Below are 19139 nucleotides of genomic sequence, written 5' to 3' on the forward strand. Positions count from 1 at the left end.
GCTGCAAAATAAGCTTAAACATTTTAGATTATTATCATTTCAGACAGGCAGAGACAGAACTCATTTCACAAATTCACTTATGGCTTCAAGAAACAAATTCACAATGCAAACCTCTTGTTATCTACCCATATGAATGGCTACACAACCTTACCAGTATGCTGTCCTGTTTCTTTCTCTCCCTGTGAGCTACAGCCAGGTACTGATTTGAAAAAGAATCAGTTTTGTCATATTACTCTCAGATTTTATAGTAAATATCTGGGCTTCATTTATAAACAAGTAGTTTTCCCACTGCAAAGACTCTTAACTGCTTTGTGAATAATAAGCAGTCAGATTTACAAATCATTCAAAGTAATTTGACTGGTCATTTCAAGTCTCAAAAGAGTGGTAAAATCATCCAGAAAAATATCAGCTGCATTCTAGAAATATGTCCATAGACTGATCCAAAGTAAAAGCATTGTTTTGTTGTGACATGAAAAAAAAAACCACCTCAAATAGCCACTACACACTACAGAACACTCAATTTCAGAAGCCACACTATTGACTGAGTTTAAAAGTTGGGGGAGGAATGGTTAAAAATACCATTGAAACTTTTCACTTCTACTGCTGAAAGACACTCTGCCAAATTTTACATAAATTTATAGGTTTCTATAATCCAGTAGTAATATTAAACATATTATTCTGAAAGAAATGAGTACACATTTAAGTGATTCGCCATAGAGCAAATCACATCTGCTGCACTGCTTAGACTGGTGTGATGTTTTCTTCATAGACTATCAAGGAAATTCTCCCAAACAAATCAGTTATATTCTGGGAAAAGCACTTTATTGTTCATTATCTATCACTGTATCAGACATCTCCATTAGTACAGAAACTGCAAAAAGAAGCAACCACAGTCTGTCCTAAACTAGGACTGAAACTTGGACTTTCTGTACTCTTATACTGTTACTCATTTATTAAAAAATAATATCAATTACTTCTTTATTTTGACTGATTTAACTCACCACTCACTATATAGTGACTGTAGTCACTATGGCTATATACTGTCATCTCTTATTCTGGGATGTCGAGAACTGAATCTCTTCTCACGTACATATTTTACAAGAAATTTATTTATTATGTAAACTAATTCTTCATTCACAGAAGTCCAGTGCCCCCCAAATCTCCAAGTTTTCTAGGTGGATTCAGACTCTGAACTACTGTTCTTCCTTTCCTATTCTATCAATCAGTGAAAACATTCAGACTTCCTTTTTGTTGATATCTTCCATATGCCATAGCTTGGTAAGGAGCATTACTAGACTTGTCTCCAGTGACATACATGCATGCTTGTTCTACAACAGCATCAAGCACTGAAAAGCAATCTGGCCTTTCTCCACAAGAAGCTCTTACAGTCCACTGAAACATGACACAAGGCAAGTGTTACATACACCAGGTGTACTGAAGGGCAAGCAGGCCAGCTGAAACTCATCTTGATCAGCACTGCCAATTAGAATGTGCCAACTCCCACTAACTGGCTGAGGTTGTAATTTTTCCTTAGTTTAATCACCAAAAAAGAAAGCAGTACTTCAGACAGCAGAGTAGCAAGTCACAATTACTGTAAATTAAATGCATATAGCATTACAGAGTAATTATATCTTTCTCTGTCACACCTCTTTTCACAAAGAGATACCTTCAGAGAGAGAGGCTGTCAGCACCATGCTTTGGGCAGGCAGGTATAGCAGGCACAGTGTTCACACCCCAGAGCAGCACTCAGTCTCTAGAATTCCATCAGCTATTTTACTTCAGACCACAGTTTGAGTTTTGAGGGGTTTTTTTCTACTTCTTTTCAACTGTACTACCAACAAACCTGAAGGTGAAGACAGCAAAAGTAGCTTTAAACTGGCCCTGTATGAAAGTTTCTCATTGTTAACCCACATTAATTAGAAAATCAAGGTATTTACCAGTTTTTTCTGATAAATTCATCACATCACACAAAAGGATTCAAAACTTAGTTTTTAGGACCTTCAGCAGCAACATCAGCAGTATGCAGCATTATGTAACTCATCCTTAGCCAAGCCCTGCTTGCATGCATTTCCAACCTCCAGATATTTAAAACCTGAGACAGCAAATGATTAGAGAGCAAGGCAACCACAACATGTTTATGGTATGCAGTACAGTTCCAGTTGCAGCAAGAACACTTGTGGAGTAGTACATCAGAACACAACAGGTGATCACACATGCAAATATAGCCATTTTTGTATCTTTTTATCCTAATAAGTAATGTACTAATACTTTAGTCCACATCCTATTTTCCACGAAGAGGGAGAAAGAATTAAAGGGGAAAAAAAAGGTGCACATACAAAGCAAGGAGAAGGCTTTTTTGTATTAAAAGGCAGTCTATAGAAGTATATATATATACACTATATATTTAAAAACTAAAAGCTCAAATATACCATAAAGCTTAAAAAAAAATCTACTTTTTTTAAAGGCTGTTTGTAACAACTATGTTTTGATAAGTTTCAAATTAGTCTGACAATAGCCAAGCATTCATGAACTCCAGGTTTGACTTCAACAGCTTTTACTTCAAGTCCCAAGGGACAATGCTACATCACTAAGAATGCAGCATCCAACCCCACTCACTGCGACAGGCCAGAAGTACCCAGCTGAAGGCCCTGGGCTGATTTTACAGCCCCTTGCTACTGAGACTGAACACCTACACCCTGCTCCTCAGACAGCAAATTCACATGACCACAGCCAAAAAGAGAAGGCAGGTGCCATGGAGTGAGGGAACTTCTAAAGATAATTGTACAAAGACTGGTATTCAGACATGAAATCAAATGTTCATCTGTCCCCTTTTTCACACTCAATACTACTACCTCTTCAAGGCCCTTGCAGAAAAAATACTAAAGATGCTCCTTTGATATTAACCTAACAGAAGCTACCAAGTTTGCTACTTTTGTATAGCTGATAGACTCTGTAGTACATGTGTAATTACTGCTTAGTTAGGAGACAGTAAAAGAATGCCATTCAATAAGCATATACTGGCATTTACCTTTAGAGAACAGTAACACACAATCACAGAGGTCAGAATTTCAGAGAGGAGCATCTTCTATGTTTTAAACAGCTATGATGGTTCATAGTCATTCCTCTAAACAGAGCGCTCTGTAGAATCAGATTTTGAGATTAAAAATTCAAAGGTCACAAAAAGCACATTCTAACTAAACTAAACTAAAACATAGTCTTGTTTTGTATCAAAGGAGTCCTTTAAACTGAGTGGCAACACAGCAACAATAGGCTAGATGCTGATTCAAGCTATGATATGATTCCTTCCATGCAGGTAAAACCTCCAACAGCCTTGAACTTCCTTTAATTTGCACCAGCCTAGACTATGCCTTAAAGATTCTGCAGCAGTCAGGAATATAAAAAACCTGCCCAGTGCCAGAAATATTAAAAAACAGTATTCTGAAGCCCCCTCTTTCATTAGGCAATTTTTAGAGCTTTGAATGCAACCAATCCTCAGTGTTACACTCAGTGAATAAAATCCTTCTCAATTATTTAAAAGCAACCTCTATTTTCCTTAATCCTAAAAGGAGACACCAAACATTTTTTTGTTTTCTTCCCTCAAATCTTATCTGTCTTGCACCACCAATATGTTAAACAAAGAACACCTTTAAGCTATTGGGCAAATATTCAAGACAAGCATTCACATAAAGCAAGCTTTATGGCAAAGAATGAGCAAATTCTAGTCAGCAGTAGATCAAAAAGATGTTTCTGTATATATTGTCAAGAGCAGTAGAGTTTGTAATTCTCACACAGATACTCCAACTGACTGTTTAAAAGTCTCAAATTACTGATACTGTCATTTACACTATCTTCCATCAAAAATTCCTAAAACACACAGAAAGGAACGGCAATATTCTGTACGTTACCTAAAACCAAATTAAAGTAGATCATTTTCTGAGGGGCTTCATGCTTTCTAACAATCAGCAGACCACTATTAAAACTGCTCAGGAGTCTCATTCTGAAGGTTTCCCCGTGGTGCAAATTTAGTTCTCTCAGCAGGTTATACAAATACAGTCACTATACAAACAGACACAACTCAGATGATACATTCCTCTCCAAGCCTTCTGAGTCTTACTCACCCTGCTCACTACATTCAAGAAAACTGGAATAAAGATATACACAACAGACAAACTATACTTCTAGAATCACTATAGCCTAAATTTTTTAGAGTTACTCATGACTTAGAACAACAGTTTTGAGGAGATAATTTTTTCTGATAATTTAGTTGCAATACTTTCAGGGAACAGGATCTTCTGTGAGTAAGTATTTAAAGAATATTTGAAGAGATGAGGCTAAAAGTTACTGGTTAAAACAGATATTTACTTCATACCAAACACTTCAAGCATTACCTCAGAATGCACTGAAGTGACTTGCTTGGCCCATACCAAGGTTTATTCTCTGTGTTCACCACTAGAACATGCCACGATTTATGAATGGTATTCTCAAATTTAGTAGTCCTTCTAAAAACATGTGTGTGGCTTCCCCTCCCTCTCAAATTGGAGCCACAAAGGGCAAAGATCACAGGTTGAGATAGGAATAATTTACTGGAAACAGCAAAGAGATAAGAAAAAGAACAATAATAGCAACAATACAATAACATAAGGTATAAGAAAAATAAACTACTCACATGGCAAGCCCCTGACAATAAACAAATACCATATCAGTCTGTTCCCATGTTTCTTGAGCAGAATGAACCCCTTGTCCCCAGAAGAGACAGACTCCCAGCACTGATCTGAGGTGGTATAGGATAACACTCAGCCTTAGCTATGGCCCCCGTGACTACTGCTGGAAATGAATCCTGTCCTGACCACAACCAGCACAGCACACCTTCAGAATGAGGGCTGGGATGGGGAAGGGGTGAGGAAGTTAGGTATTTTCTCCTAACAATTCTAACATTCCAGAACTCTTTTTTAATCACTATATCCTGGGAAATATTTGGCAATGAACATTGTACTGTTGATTAAATACTGTTCTTTGATACTTTGAATAGTTGGCTCAACTTACTTATTTCATTAAAGCCAAAGTGAGGGAGGGCTGGTGGTGTTGGGTAGTCAGTACATTTTACTGTATCCCAAGTTAAAGATTTTCAAAAATGCTTTGGACCAAGAATTCTAGATCTTTGTAGGTCAAATGAAATTTAAAGTGAAAGTGCATTGAATTTTCCACTTAATACTATATAAAATACTATATAAAATGTATTTTAAAATAGCTTGAGAGAAAGCCTTAGGGCATTAAATTAAAAACATGTTAATCTGGAGGTCAGCACTTGCACCAGTCACCTTGATAAATTAGAACCTCAGTAAGCTACTTTAGTTTACTCACAATACACAAAACACAATAAAGAGGAAATTACCTCTAGCTGGACTAAATGAGTTCATGTGTGCCTATAAATAATAGTGTCAAAACAGATTGATGAAGATGATTCAAGAGGTCATTGATTCACTGCTCTACACCTGGTGGAAAAATTGTTGAATTATAACTATGTCAGTAGCCATGATCATTTCCAGCTATACTTTTTTACCTACCTTCAGATGTTTTCCAGCGTTTCCACAGATCCTCAATGGTGATATGCTTGTCTTCTCTGTGCAGGTGACTGTGTTTATTTGAGGCATCCTTGTATTGCATATCTTCCCTTAGAAACTGAAGAAAAGGGAAAAACATCACCTTAAATGCCTAAATGACAATTTCTGAAGAGAAACCACACAGAAATCAGGTCGAGTTTTTCTAATCTCTTCCCCATGCAAGCAGCAGAGAATTGATCTGCGTTTTCTACAACAAACACTCTTACAAGATTTGTTTTTCACAATAATAAAATCCTGGAAAAACTAATGTTGCAGTTGCTAGTATACTCAGTTTAACATTATTAGTATGCCTCAGATTTATAGTGATTACAGGAACACACCCCACAGTCATATTGTACACTTCTCCATCCTGACAACATTTAACCAACTTCCCCTCCTTGAAAATAAGACCATGTAAGACTTGAAAGTGTGCCAGTCATTTTTGGATGAGTAATGCCTGAATCCTGCCATACCAGTTAAATGCAACTGCCTGAGGGATGAGTGTAAGCTGTTTACTAAGTAGCATTAAAGTCTTTTGATTAGACAACAAAAATTTGACTTCTATTCATCAAATTAGAAAAACAGAAGTCATCTGAGGGCCAATTTTCTGCTTGCTAATCATTCCTCAGTGGTTATGCTCCAAGCACAGAAGCATTACATAAAGCTGCTTCATTTTCAGTAATTAATAGGAAGCCTTTTAGCAAACATTATGAAAAGGAAAATCATGCAGTCATGACATACAGAGTGGGTGGTGAGGAACTGGCACAAGTTGTGCAGAGAAGCTGTGGATGCCCCATCCCTGGCAGCATTCAAGGCCAGGTTGGATGGGGCTCTGAGAAATCTGATCTAGTGGAAGATGTCCCTACTTCCAACAGGGAAGTTGGAACTAAATGGTCTTTAAGGTCTCTTCTAACCCAAACCATTCCAAGATTCTAAGATACACTTTTATGATGGCAATGTTGTTTCAGTATTCCACAAGTCACCACAAACAGTTCTCCAAATACATACTCAAGAAAAGCCATGGAACTGTAAAATTCATTCTATTTTTTTATTTCATAAAGGCCTAGAAAAGTTGGAATACTGGTTGGCAAATGACCTCCCATTAATAGTGGAAACCTTTCATAAGTATCAGTCCCTGAAAGCATTGTATGAACAGTCTCTGTGGGTGATTAGTGCCTAAGTATTAGTACCAGAAAACTAGTATCTGGTACTAACAGTACAGAAAATTAAGTCATCTTCCACAATAGATAGCTTACTTTCTTCAGTTCATGAAGAATAAAGCAGCTCAAACAAAACCAGCTACAGATAGTCCTGACAGCTAAGTCAAAAAACAGCCTTTTATATGGCTCATCATATGTCATCACCACCTCACGAGAGGTGAGGAAGAAAGCCAAGCTAGTGATGCATTGCAGAAGAGCTCCATTCTTAAAATTCAGTCCAGGGAATATTTTAAGTGCAGAGCATCCAGCAAAGGCTCCATTTCTAACAAAGGCTCCATTTCTAACAAATCCAGAGATTACACCATTCAGAAACTGCAGGAGATACTGAAAAGTAGCCAATGTTAAACAGTAAAATTAACTCTTAATAAAAAGAAACAGAATACAATAGGAGAAATACACAAGCAAAAGCTAATACTTACCAATTCTCCCTAACTAAATCTCTTTACTTGAATGCAAGGGAATCTCAAACTACAAATGGATTCAAGCTTCTCCGTGATGGACTCGGGCCAAAATGCTAGTTGTCCTCCTTAAATAAACCACAGAGCCACAGCATCCAAACATCAATTGGATGTAAATCCTCTCATACTTATCTATTACTTCAAAACTTTTTCCGATTGCCAGACATTAGATTTGTAAAGCCTTTTGACTTGTAAAATAGCTCAATTTAGCCTGCACAAACTGCATAAGCATTTTTAACTCCTCTTCCCCATGTGTCTAAGAATGGCATAAATTGAGATCTATAAATATATATATATATATATGCACATACATGCATATACATGAGAAATATATGCGAAACTTATGAAACATATGAGAACTGAAAATAGCAGTCTGTTGGGGCAAATGCAATTACAGAACTTCTGAAAAACCATGGATCAGCAATAGTAAAAAGGTTTAACAAGCACAAGAATGTATGCTCTAACTGTATGCAAAAGTAAAAATATCTGTTGCATATTCCATCATCCAAGTGGGAACCCTAAGTACTTCTCATCTTGGAAATAAGCTGGCATGAAGCTGGCAAATTCTACAATTGTCATGCAATGAAAGATGCATTGTCATGTTCATTCCCACTCCATATTTATTAAAGGCTAAACTGAAGAGCAGGAGCTAAACAATAAAAAAACAAACAAAATAATTTTCTTATCTACTAATGTCCCTAAACTTTTCCAGATAATAGCACAGTCTTACAAATGAAACAGCAGGAAAGGTGTTCCCACCTTACCTTTTCCCTCCAGACTGCAAGTATCTACTGTCAACTGACATCCTCAGTATGTCTTTCAGGAATTTGCAAAAAACATACTAAAAATACAGCAAAAACATGTATCATGTGCCTTTCACATGGGGGCTAAGGTAAATGCTAACACTCATTCTTCAGCTTTCTAGTGACTGATGATGCACTGTCCTTGGAGACTCCAAATACCAGGCATGGCCTTTTTTTCAAAACAAGTGTTGTAGGGTGATCAGGTTGCTAAAGAGGCACAGAATATGTTGCATATACAGGTCCGGGCCAATTTTGCATCTTCTCAGCTAAAACTCAGATTACTTTTGTTTGTACACACTTGCTAGCTTTACTGACAGTTGTCAGTAAAGGCTGTAAAATATCGAAGGATGAGAACTTTTGTTCAGTTACAGGTGCTGTCAAGGAAAATCTGAATTGCTGTTAACAATATTATGACATTGTTAGAAGTAAAGAAGAGAAGGAAGACGCCAACCGAAAGGCAAGAGCTCCAAGGAGTGACACCCGTCCCAGTCCCACCGGGCCCTCCCGAAAGGAGCGCGCCCGAGCGCAGCGGGAGCGGCGCGGGCTCTTCCTGCAGCTCCGCAGGGACACCCGCAGAGGGCGCCGCGGGCCCCGCGCCACGGGAACGGGACCCGGGCAAGGGAACGAGAACGGGACCGGGAACGGGACCCGGGCAAGGGAACGGGAACGGGACCCGGGCAAGGGAACGAGAACGGGACCCGGGCGCGCTAAACGGGAACGGGCACGGGAACGGGACCCGGGCAAGGGAACGAGAACGGGACCCGGGCGCGCTAAACGGGAACGGGAACGGGAACCGGGGCAAGGGAACGAGAACGGGACCCGGGCGCGCTAAACGGGAACGGGCACGGGAACGGGACCCGGGCGCGCTAAACGGGAACGGGCACGGGAACGGGAACCGGGGCAAGGGAACAGCACCCGGGCACGGGAACGGGACCCGAGCGCGCTATACAGGAACGGGATCCGGGCACGGGAACAGGACCCGAGCGCGCTATACAGGAACGGGATCCGGGCACGGGAACAGGACCCGAGCGCGCTATACAGGAACGGGATCCGGGCACGGGAACGGGACCCGAGCGCGCTATACAGGAACGGGATCCGGGCACGGGAACGGGACCTGAGCGCTCCACACGGGATTTCCCGGGAGCGGGAAGGGCTGAGAGGGCACCTGGCTTACACCGAGGCACCGACCAGAATATTTGACTATGTCCCTTTTTAAAAGGGAGTGTTCACACACCAACCGGAAAGCAGCTTGCAGTCAGTAACCTGTACAGTTACTGCTGGGGGCAGAGATAGTGAATATACGAGAAATTCTTCCAAGTGAAAAGCCCCTCTTCTATTCTGTCCTACCCATACTGCTCCCAGATCCTGTGAAAATAACACGATCATTTCCTCAAAGAGGCTCTCTGACACCGCAAGGTCACAACGCTGAAGTTACAGTGCATGTATCTGGAAAGAGGTCACTGTGTTTCAAAGAATGAGTGCATTCACTAACTCGTTCACTAAGAGGTATATAGCAACATCAAACATCTTTCTTTTGCATAAAAGATCTTTGTTTCAAAAGTTGCCTAATATGGAAGTGCTCCTTTAAGAAAAAGAACTGAGACCTAAATTGAAGAAAGACAGAAACAGAACAACTCTATTTAAAAAGAGGATTTTTCTGTTCCTTGTCATGGCAGCTAATCTCTCTTCTGTTGCTCTGGTCATTAAGTATACAAAGAAAAGGTTAGAAAAATAACTCTAAATAGGGAGGTTAAAAGAATAAGCTCTAAGAAAAACACATCTAAGTATTATCTTAGCCAACATAATTACTCAGGAAGGAGAAGTCCTTTTAAGACTACAAAGTTGAAACCAAGAAAGCAGAAGATAAGTTACCTAAAAACTCTGTATGAAACAAAAAATAACCATTTGTCAAAGCAGTTACTTCAAAAACAAGTATAGAATTAAAAAAACACCACACCTAGACTTGAAACTAGAGTTTTGATCCCAGAAGTACCATAACAGCTGCACCTCCACAAAGACTGACATCCCAGAGTGCAAGGTTATGCAGTGTAAGAGCTCAAAAGGAAAATTTCTCCTGCCTGGAGGGGACAGGACCTGTGGAGCCCTGGGAAGTCCCAGGATCAGGTACACAACCACCTTCCTTCCACTCCAGAAAGCCTTTAGTAGTGCTACTTTCACCAAAATCCAGTCAACTAATAAGCAAAACTGATCTGAAGCAAGACCAAAAAAAAAAAAAAAAGTTAAAATATCAATGTTGCAAGACACGCTTGCAGGACAAACAAGCAATTGCATACTTCCAAGAATGCCACTGGAAAAGTAAAATTAACCACACTCACTAACTGCAGCAGGAAGCACTCTCATGCTGTTTATATTTTGCTCTGGGTGAAGGCCCAAGTTTATGACTTTCGGTCTTATCAACTTAAAATAGACCCCTAACTGACAAGTTTACTTTAAGAGCAATTAGTAACATCTCCTGGCCAGGTATTACTCTCACCCTTGAGCATCTATTCCTCAGTGTTATTTCCTTTGGGTTTATTCCTTCAAAGGGAAAACCTGCAAAAATTACAATTTCAGCCTTTTAGTACATTTCCTCCCATCTATTTGCTACAGGATTTGCTGCAGCTATTGCAATGTCACACATACTAAAATATGATGGCAAATGTGCTTTTAAAAGGCAACATACTGTGATTCAGGTATGACTGCCTACCCTACAGAAATGGCTTCTAAAGATGCTATAAAGTAAAATAAGAAAACATATTTAATAATATTAACATTAATAATAAAACATTACCAGAAAAATGTAGAACACAGCTAGGAAAGTGTTACCAAGCACATCTTAAGTAACCTACACATTCAAAACCTGCAAAAAAAACCTGCAGCTCAAAACAAAACTGTAGCTATCTACTGCAAAGTAAACTTCGCAATCTCTGCGAAGCCAAGATAGAATTTCCAAGGGATCATTTCATTGTAGCAGGACTAAATAAAGAGGTGCAGACAGCTACATATTAGCTTAAGCACATCCAAGGAGGCAAGGCGTGAGGTAGGTCTAGTCCAAACCACGTTGGAACGGGTTTTATGCAACTGTACCCAGGAAAACACATGCTGCCTCTATAGGGCTTCTTTGCACAGAAGCTGTGAACTAACACCATCTATGTTTTCACACAAGACCTGGCTCCTTACCCTGCTCTGCAAAAACAAATTGTCTAGACACGTTCAGAGCTGCTTACAAAACTTCAGGAGACTGAAACACACCCTGCCTGAGGACAAATACATTAGCAGTTGAATGCAAAAAAATTAATTCAAAAAATACCTCTATTAAGAGCGCCACAATAAATTAGGGAATGCAAAGTAACCCAATAGCTTTGGGGGCAAAGGTTTGCTGCACTGGTTAGGAAGCTCAAAATCCTTGTTTGAAAGAACAATGTTTGTAACAGAATGTCTTGCACAGTGAGATGTAAAACAAACCCAGGAGCCATCCCAGTGTGATGGACGTATTTTTCCACATGCAGAATTTTGTCTAAACAACTGACACCAAAATATTAAGTTGTTTGCAGAAATATGAACTCCAGTTTAAGGAGTTTTATTACATAAATTACAAGACAAAACCAAAATAAAATACTAAGAGAACTTGAAAGGATATTTAACATCTTGCTGAGAGTATATTTCCAGAGAACAAAGTGGAACCTATCCCTGTCAAATAACAGTATTACCATTCCAGACCATGGTAGCTACTTTTCCTGCTTTAATCACTGTATAAAAGAGAATCACCTTCCCTGGTTTAGACCAAAAGTTAAGATTCTATTTGATTCTTGCCTACAGACATTTTTAAGTCAATCACTTTGGCATATCATCTCTGAGGTTCCAACTTCTTTTACCATCCTGCTAAAAGCTATTCTCTGATGCTCTCAATGCTGCAGTCTCTTCTTCTCCTGACTGTACTTCTTCTGTCTTTTTTTTTTTTTTAATTATATTTTTCTGGGGGAAGGATGTTGGAGGTTTTCTATGGGGTTTGCTCAGTTTGTGCTTTTTTTAATAAAGTAACAATTTAATTAATTAAAAAAACTTGAGCAAAAAATGAAGTGATCTATTCAGAGATCCCATGCCAAACTCTATATTTATGCCTTTAGCTTGGTGAGACATTAGACACACAGCAAGATACTAATACTTCTGCAGAGAGATTCCTTGAGGAAATGACTTTATGTAGGATCTACTTAGGGAAATTCTTTGGAAACAGGAAAAACCTATGTAAATACTGAACATATGATAAGTCTGTTTTATTGCTTGTGTCTCATCATTAAAACAAAACATGCTCCCATGGTGCAACAGATGCTTCCTGAGGCAGATAGCCTCCCACAACACATGACTAAAACCTCAGTTCTCCCTTTCATTTATCTGTTTACAGCCTACCTCTTGAAACCAGCTTAAACACTTGCAATCTTTGGCATATAAAGAAATAATATCAGCAGCTAGGTCTGATAGGAAAATTCATTTTAACCTGCCCTCATAATAAGAATAAAGGGGCTTTTTCCTTCCTTTTTCCTGTTCTCTGCTGTACCATACCAAATAATAAGGAAAAAGTAACTACTCCATGCTTAGACTAGGGCCCCTCTAACTTCCCTAGAATAATTTAACAAAATCCCTCACATTTTGCTGATTTAAATCCCATGCTAAAAATTTAGATCAGGTTTCCTCACATCAACTTTATTAAGGTCAAATATAAGTTTCTTGCCCGTCCATATAAAATATGCCCAAAGGTCCTCAGTATCAGACAATTTTTGAGGAAATAAGAAATATCTTCATTCAAATTTTCTAATATCCTAGAAAAACTCCTTTACAGAATGGTTTTAGGTGTGCCTTCATTTTACAGAGGTAAAACAAGCTACAACCTAAAACAGGGCATGAAAACATAAGGAAAACCAAACTGTGTGCAGATAAAATGTCTGGAATCACTGTTGGGAGTTAACTGGATTAGCAAATTAAAATAGTTAAAATAAATAGTTCAACATCTTTAGCTTTTTTTACCTTCCTGTCTCAAAATAGCTTATTTACAAGAACTTCCTTCCTTGGTGTAAATATACCCTTGTAACACTGTTGTAGTGCTGGTGAAACAGCAGAAAGTTATTCTACTTTGTCACATTCTTCCTGCCAAGCAAAAAGCTAATGAACATCTAATCAACATACTCAATATGCTGCTCTTCAGGATTCTTGCAAGTAAAATCCATGCAGCATAAAATAGAAAAGCCATTCCCTGCTGTTAAGTAAAATCCCTGTATTTCATGTAAGCTTTACTTCTAATAAAGTGGGTTTTTTAATTATCAGTCCTCATTCTTAATCAAGATAAGCAGCATTACCCACTGTGACAGAATAAAAAAAAAAACTGGTTCTGAAATATAATTAGGACATATTTAGTACCTATTCAAACCTACTGTAAGTAGGTAACTATGTAACTATGTTAGGTAAATGTAGATATTTTAAGATAATGGTAAAGATTTAGCATTTGTGTACTACAAGAAAAACAGAGGTTACTAGCTGAACTTGCAATTAAACCTCATTTCTCATTAATTTCAGGTTTGCATTTAATGTCTTAGAAGAAAGCACTCTGCAAATACAAATTCATCACTGATTTGCATGGAAATTCTATGTAGAAAAGAGCTACTTTGCAGGGAGTGGGTTATTAAGTATTTCTTCAATAATTAAAAATTAACTAGCAGAAACAAGGGCTAAAATTAAGTCATGTTATTTTATGCACAATGTGTACATATAGTTTCACTCATCTCTAATTACCCCAACTGAACAGCATGCCTCATCAACTATTATAATTTCAGCCATTTAAACAGGTTTTTAGGGTAGCTTCTGTTGCTTTCTCTGGAACAGAAAGAAACTTAAGGTCAGATATAAAGATGGTCCACTGGAAACAAGGGCAAATCTTCTGAATATTATAAAATGTTTCCAATGTAGAAATGTTCTCAGTATTTTCTTTTAACTTTCTCAACTTCAATGTATAAAAAATGCAGTACAAGTCAAGAGAGACAATCGAAGTACTCAGAAGTTCCTCAGGAAGCTCACACTCCATCACTAATGTTTCAGTTTGCAGACTGAAGTGTGCTTGTCCCAAACATTCTGCAAGAACAAAGCAGACTATATGCACTAATTTTGAAAAGTCATGGCAGTCAGGTAAAGTCCCTGGTGACTGGGAAAAAGGAAACATCCCTCCTATTGAAAAAGAGGACAAATGCAGACCTGAGGATATAGAGGCCATTGAGCCTCACCTCTATGGTTTGGAAGATCATGGAGCAGATCCTCATGGAAGCAATGCTACAGCACATATAGATCACATATAGATCACAGTGAAGTGATCTGAGACAATCCATCTTAGCTTTACTAAGGGCAAACAGTGTCCAACTGACCTGCTGGCCTTCTATGATGGGCTGACTGCAGTGGTGATGAGAGAAGATCAAACAAATGTCATCTACCTGGACCACTGAAGGGCCCTTGAAACAGTGCCACATAACATCCTTATCCCCTGTCTGGAGAGAGACAGATTAGAAGGGTGGATCATTTGATGGATAAGGAGCTATCTGAATGGACATAGCTGTCAATCATTCTGTCCAGTTGGAGGTCAGTGATGAGTGGTGCCCTCCAGGGCTCTCTCTTGGGACAGGGGCTCTTTGATACCTTTGTCAACACCACAGACAGGAGATCAAGTGCACTTCTCAGCAAGTTTGCAGATGACATGAAACTGAACAGCACAGTTGAACTAAAAGAAGGAAGAGATGTCATCCAGAGGGATCTGCACAAACCTAAGAAGTGGGCCCATAAGAACCTTATGAAGTCCAAGAGCAAGGTGTTGCACCTGCACTGGAGCAATCCAAGATGTGAGTGCAGACTGGGGGAAGTCATTGAGAGCAACCCTACCAAGAAGGACTTGGGGGTGCTGGTGGATGAAAAGCTGAACATGAGCCAACAGTGTGCACTCACAGGCCAGAAAGTCAGCTATATCCTGGGCTACATTCAAAGAGAAGTGACAGCAGATCAAGGGAGGTGATTCTGCCCCTCTACTCTGCTCTTGTGAGATCCCACCTGGAATGTTGTCTCCAGGTCCTCAGCACAAGAAAGATATTGACCTGTTGGGACAAGTCCAGCCAATCAAAATATCAGAGCAGTGGAGCACCTATCTTAAGATAGGCTGAGAGATGGGCTGTTCAGCCTGCAGAAGATTCCAGGAATATCTTATTAAGACCTTCAGCACATATAGGAGGGGTATAACATAGAGGGAGAGCAACTTTTTACACAGGTAGACTGCAACAGGACAATGGAGAATGGTTTTAAACTAAAATACAGGAGATTTAGACTACATGTCAGGAACAAATCCTTTACTCAGAGGGTGGAAAGGCACTGGAACAGGTTGTGCAGAGATGTTGTAGATGACCCAATCCCTGGAAGCACTCCTGGTCAGGTTGGATGAGGCTTGTTGATGCTATTTGCACATGGGCTCACAGAAAAGTAAGTAGCATCACACTAAATTTGACAACAGTAATTCATACCAACTCATTCAGGGAGAACAATCTTCCCCTAGGCGTAGCAAAAAAGGATGACAAAACAGGCCTAGATTCTTCTCCCATTCATCTACCATGAGATTTAGTGTCTGAACCACATGACTATACTCCATTTTTAGGGGACATCTTCACTCCCCTTGGTTCTCAAGTATGTGCCTAACAAGGGCCAGAAAGCAAAATAAACAAGCACAACGAAACTACACAGACATTTCCATTCCTACCCTGTAATTTTGAGAATCCCAATGGTAAAGTTGAGTAAATACAAGGGCAAGACCACCAGGAGCCTTCCAACCAAACTCATTCAAGCACAGTCCCAAAAAACTTCCTTAGGTTCCAAGACTCTTTGTATTTGCCTTTAAAATGTAAACAAAACCAGAAATCCTTCTTCTAGACTGCTCTCTGTAACAGGCATTGTTTTACACCATGAACTGCCTGCAACAGATCTAAAGTAAATAGGGTAGCCCAGTGATGCCTTAACCATGAGAATTTTGAGTGAAGAAACCATAACATCAAGCAATGGTTCACATCACTGTCTCACTGCAAGCTGAACCTTTCACCTTTGCCCACCTCTAACACCAATCACAAAAGCAGAAGCTTTTATACACAGTCATACAAAACTTTCCTTTAGGCTAGAACAATGGACAGTAATATCCCATTTCAGGCAAATGCAGAAATTAGACTTTCCCACCATATTTGTCTGAGGAAAGAGCTGAATTAAAAAGAACAGCAACAACTACTCAAATGCTGAAAGATAAAGAGCAGGTACACAAAACAAAAGAATGAAAATGACTTCATGCATGCACAGGTAAAGTTTTTTTTGACTCCTACCTCATCACTTTCATCTACTTCGATGCCACCATCTTTGTCATCATCCATCTGCTTGTGGATCATGCGGAGAGCCTCTAGGCTGAACCGGTCCTCCTCAGTAAAGCACGGCGGGCTCAGGGAACTGCAGGGATCTACAGTGAGGAGGCCAAAAAAAAAAACAAAACAACACGACAGAATGTTATTTACTTTCACTTCAGAATATAAAGCTCCCCAGCAAAATAAAGGGTTTAAAATTCTGTCTTGTGTACATGCACTTCACGGCACATCATCAGGCCATTGATATCAAATTTAACTGTAAAATAACTTTACAGTTTAACTTTTAACTTGTACAAAAAAGTGAAAGGGTTGTGTGTGCAAACCAACTCTTTTCTTTATTCAGGAAGGAGTCACAGAAACTAGGCTGGAATATATTTGACTCCTCAATTTATTTCTTCCATCCCAGCAATTTACTATCTCCATTTTTAATTTTATCATCCACCTTTAATTCATCCACGTTAATATCAGTGCAGTGACAAATAAAGCTACCACATTTCCCAACCTCCTTTCTGAAAGTCTGAACAAAACAAAGAACAGTGGAGGAAAAAGAATTGTCATATCATACAATCATAATTTTATGAACAGAAAACAAAGGGATGGTAATCACACTGCAGATCAAATTCTAAACAGGTAGTACTACTGAACACAAAATACTCAAGCACTGCAAGAGCAGAAAGCACACTGCAAAGAAAATTCAGCTGATAGTAGTACACAAGTATTAGTCCTGTACATTCTGATCACAAACTGCAGTCACTATAGAGCAGGATTCCAAGTTAAAAATAGTACATTTTCATTTGCATTCATTACTGAAGGCTCATGATTCACACACATCTGATGCCTCAGCTTGCACCACATCAAATTGCTAAATCTGTGCTCTTTCCCTTCTACAAGGTACACGCCAAATGCTCCAAAATTCTACCATGCATGATGATCAACCATCACCATGGTGGCCTTGCACAGACCTTGGCATTAACTAATAGCAGCTATTACATTACTCCTGATGTACTGAACACCAGCAAAGAACAGAAGGTAGAGAAGGATACAGAAATCATTTTTTCAAAGTTGAACTTTAATAGGGTAGGGAATTGCCACTGTAATAGCCATTATAAAAATGCACTGACTAGTTCCATAAATTGTTAAACTACACTTAAATCATATCAATGCAAGTAAAAATTGAGGAAGCATATGAGCAATTTTTGCTTCTCCCAATGTATCAAAGACTTAAGCTTTCATGTTGCTATACTCACATAAGTAAAGGAAGCACATCTAGAAAAAGAGAGGAATCAAATATTTTCAGAGACAAATAAATTTTTTGGTTTATGATTTCATACCAGCTGGATTAGCATGATTCTGTTTTTCTAATATGAATTCTAAAATAATTAAAAATCAAAATAAAGCAATGCATAAGGTTACAAAGCAGGAAGTGCAAAGATAACAACCATGACATAGCTGGAATCTCAGACACATAATTAACAGGACTGGTTTCCATAGCTAGACATGAGCCAATGCATTCTTTCTTCATACTTATGTTTTATTACACAGGAGTTAATAGAAATCTGTTATCTGTTCCCATGCATCAATTAAAAAAAGCAAACAAAAGAAAGTCAGCAGAAAAAATAACCCAAACACTTCACTGGCACTGATAGGTGTTGCTTTTAGAACTACCTCATGTAATTCAAAGACAGATTTCTATATTTATTAGTTACTAAAGTACTAAATATTAAATAATAATGAACATTTAATTGATATTATTTTTATTATAACTATTATCATTAATATTATTATTTATTACCAAATATTAAACCAGAAAAATCACAAACAATATAATTTTCAGCTTTGGAATGCAACTGATACTTTATGAAGTGGGGGGGGATTAATTTTAAAAAAAAGTATCTATTTTATTTGTCCATTTTTGGTTTATTACAAAAAGGTTTAATTTGTACAATACTCAGCCTTTAGATTTTTGCCTTGCACTGAAAAAAATCACAGTCATTGGAGGGCTTAAAGGGCCTCTCTCTGCAATTACAGGGTGCTTCATGTAAAAAGATTTGCCTTGCAATAATACTGAATCACCTCAAAGTTCTTCTAATAATTAAATTCCCATGGCCATTAACAAAAAATATTATTTTACTAAAATACAATTGTATCAGAAGAACAATCTTTGTATTACAAGTTTTGATCTACACCGCATCTGAAGTTAGAAGAAAGTGTAATTGTCAAAACATGAACAGATCCCTCAAATACACCCAACTTAATTTGTACTTAATTCTACTCTAAAACGAAATTTAATTTCAGATACAAGTGTTTACAGTTTGCAAGCACCCACTCAAATGCTTTTTTTCCTTCTGTTCAGCTGAAAGTCCAATTTTTCAAATCAAAAAGGTTTTCTCAGAGTACATTTTCTCACAACTGAGGCTGATTGGAACCTTAATCAGGGTACTTATCTTAATATGACTTTTTAAGATATTTAAGCATGAAGGCACTTTAAAGAGCTATGGCTTTTCTTGAGAGAAGTAAACAGGCTGCTTGTGCTTCAAATGTCCCATGTGCTGGCTCCAAGAACACTTGATCTCTCTTTTAAGAGCCGACACAGTGCCAATTGCTCTTTTTGGGACTGAGGAACAGAGTAGTACCACAC

The 19139-nt window shown here is 38.5% G+C and overlaps 1 protein-coding gene across 2 annotated transcripts in view; it reads right to left on the reverse strand.

The window, feature by feature from the left end:
* The window catches only part of STIM2 (stromal interaction molecule 2), a 69159-nt gene that overhangs the window by 16698 nt on the left and 33322 nt on the right, over positions 1 to 19139 (reverse strand). For both annotated transcript variants that reach the window (XM_056489799.1, XM_056489800.1), the window contains exons 2-3: positions 16466 to 16596; positions 5565 to 5679 (exon numbers count right to left, since the gene is read on the reverse strand). In XM_056489799.1, the coding sequence (XP_056345774.1) occupies positions 5565 to 5679; positions 16466 to 16596 (246 nt within the window). The remainder of the gene's footprint in view (positions 1 to 5564; positions 5680 to 16465; positions 16597 to 19139) is intronic.

Source organism: Oenanthe melanoleuca, chromosome 4 (assembly GCF_029582105.1).
Source record: "Oenanthe melanoleuca isolate GR-GAL-2019-014 chromosome 4, OMel1.0, whole genome shotgun sequence".
Classification (NCBI taxonomy): Eukaryota; Metazoa; Chordata; class Aves; order Passeriformes; family Muscicapidae; genus Oenanthe; species Oenanthe melanoleuca.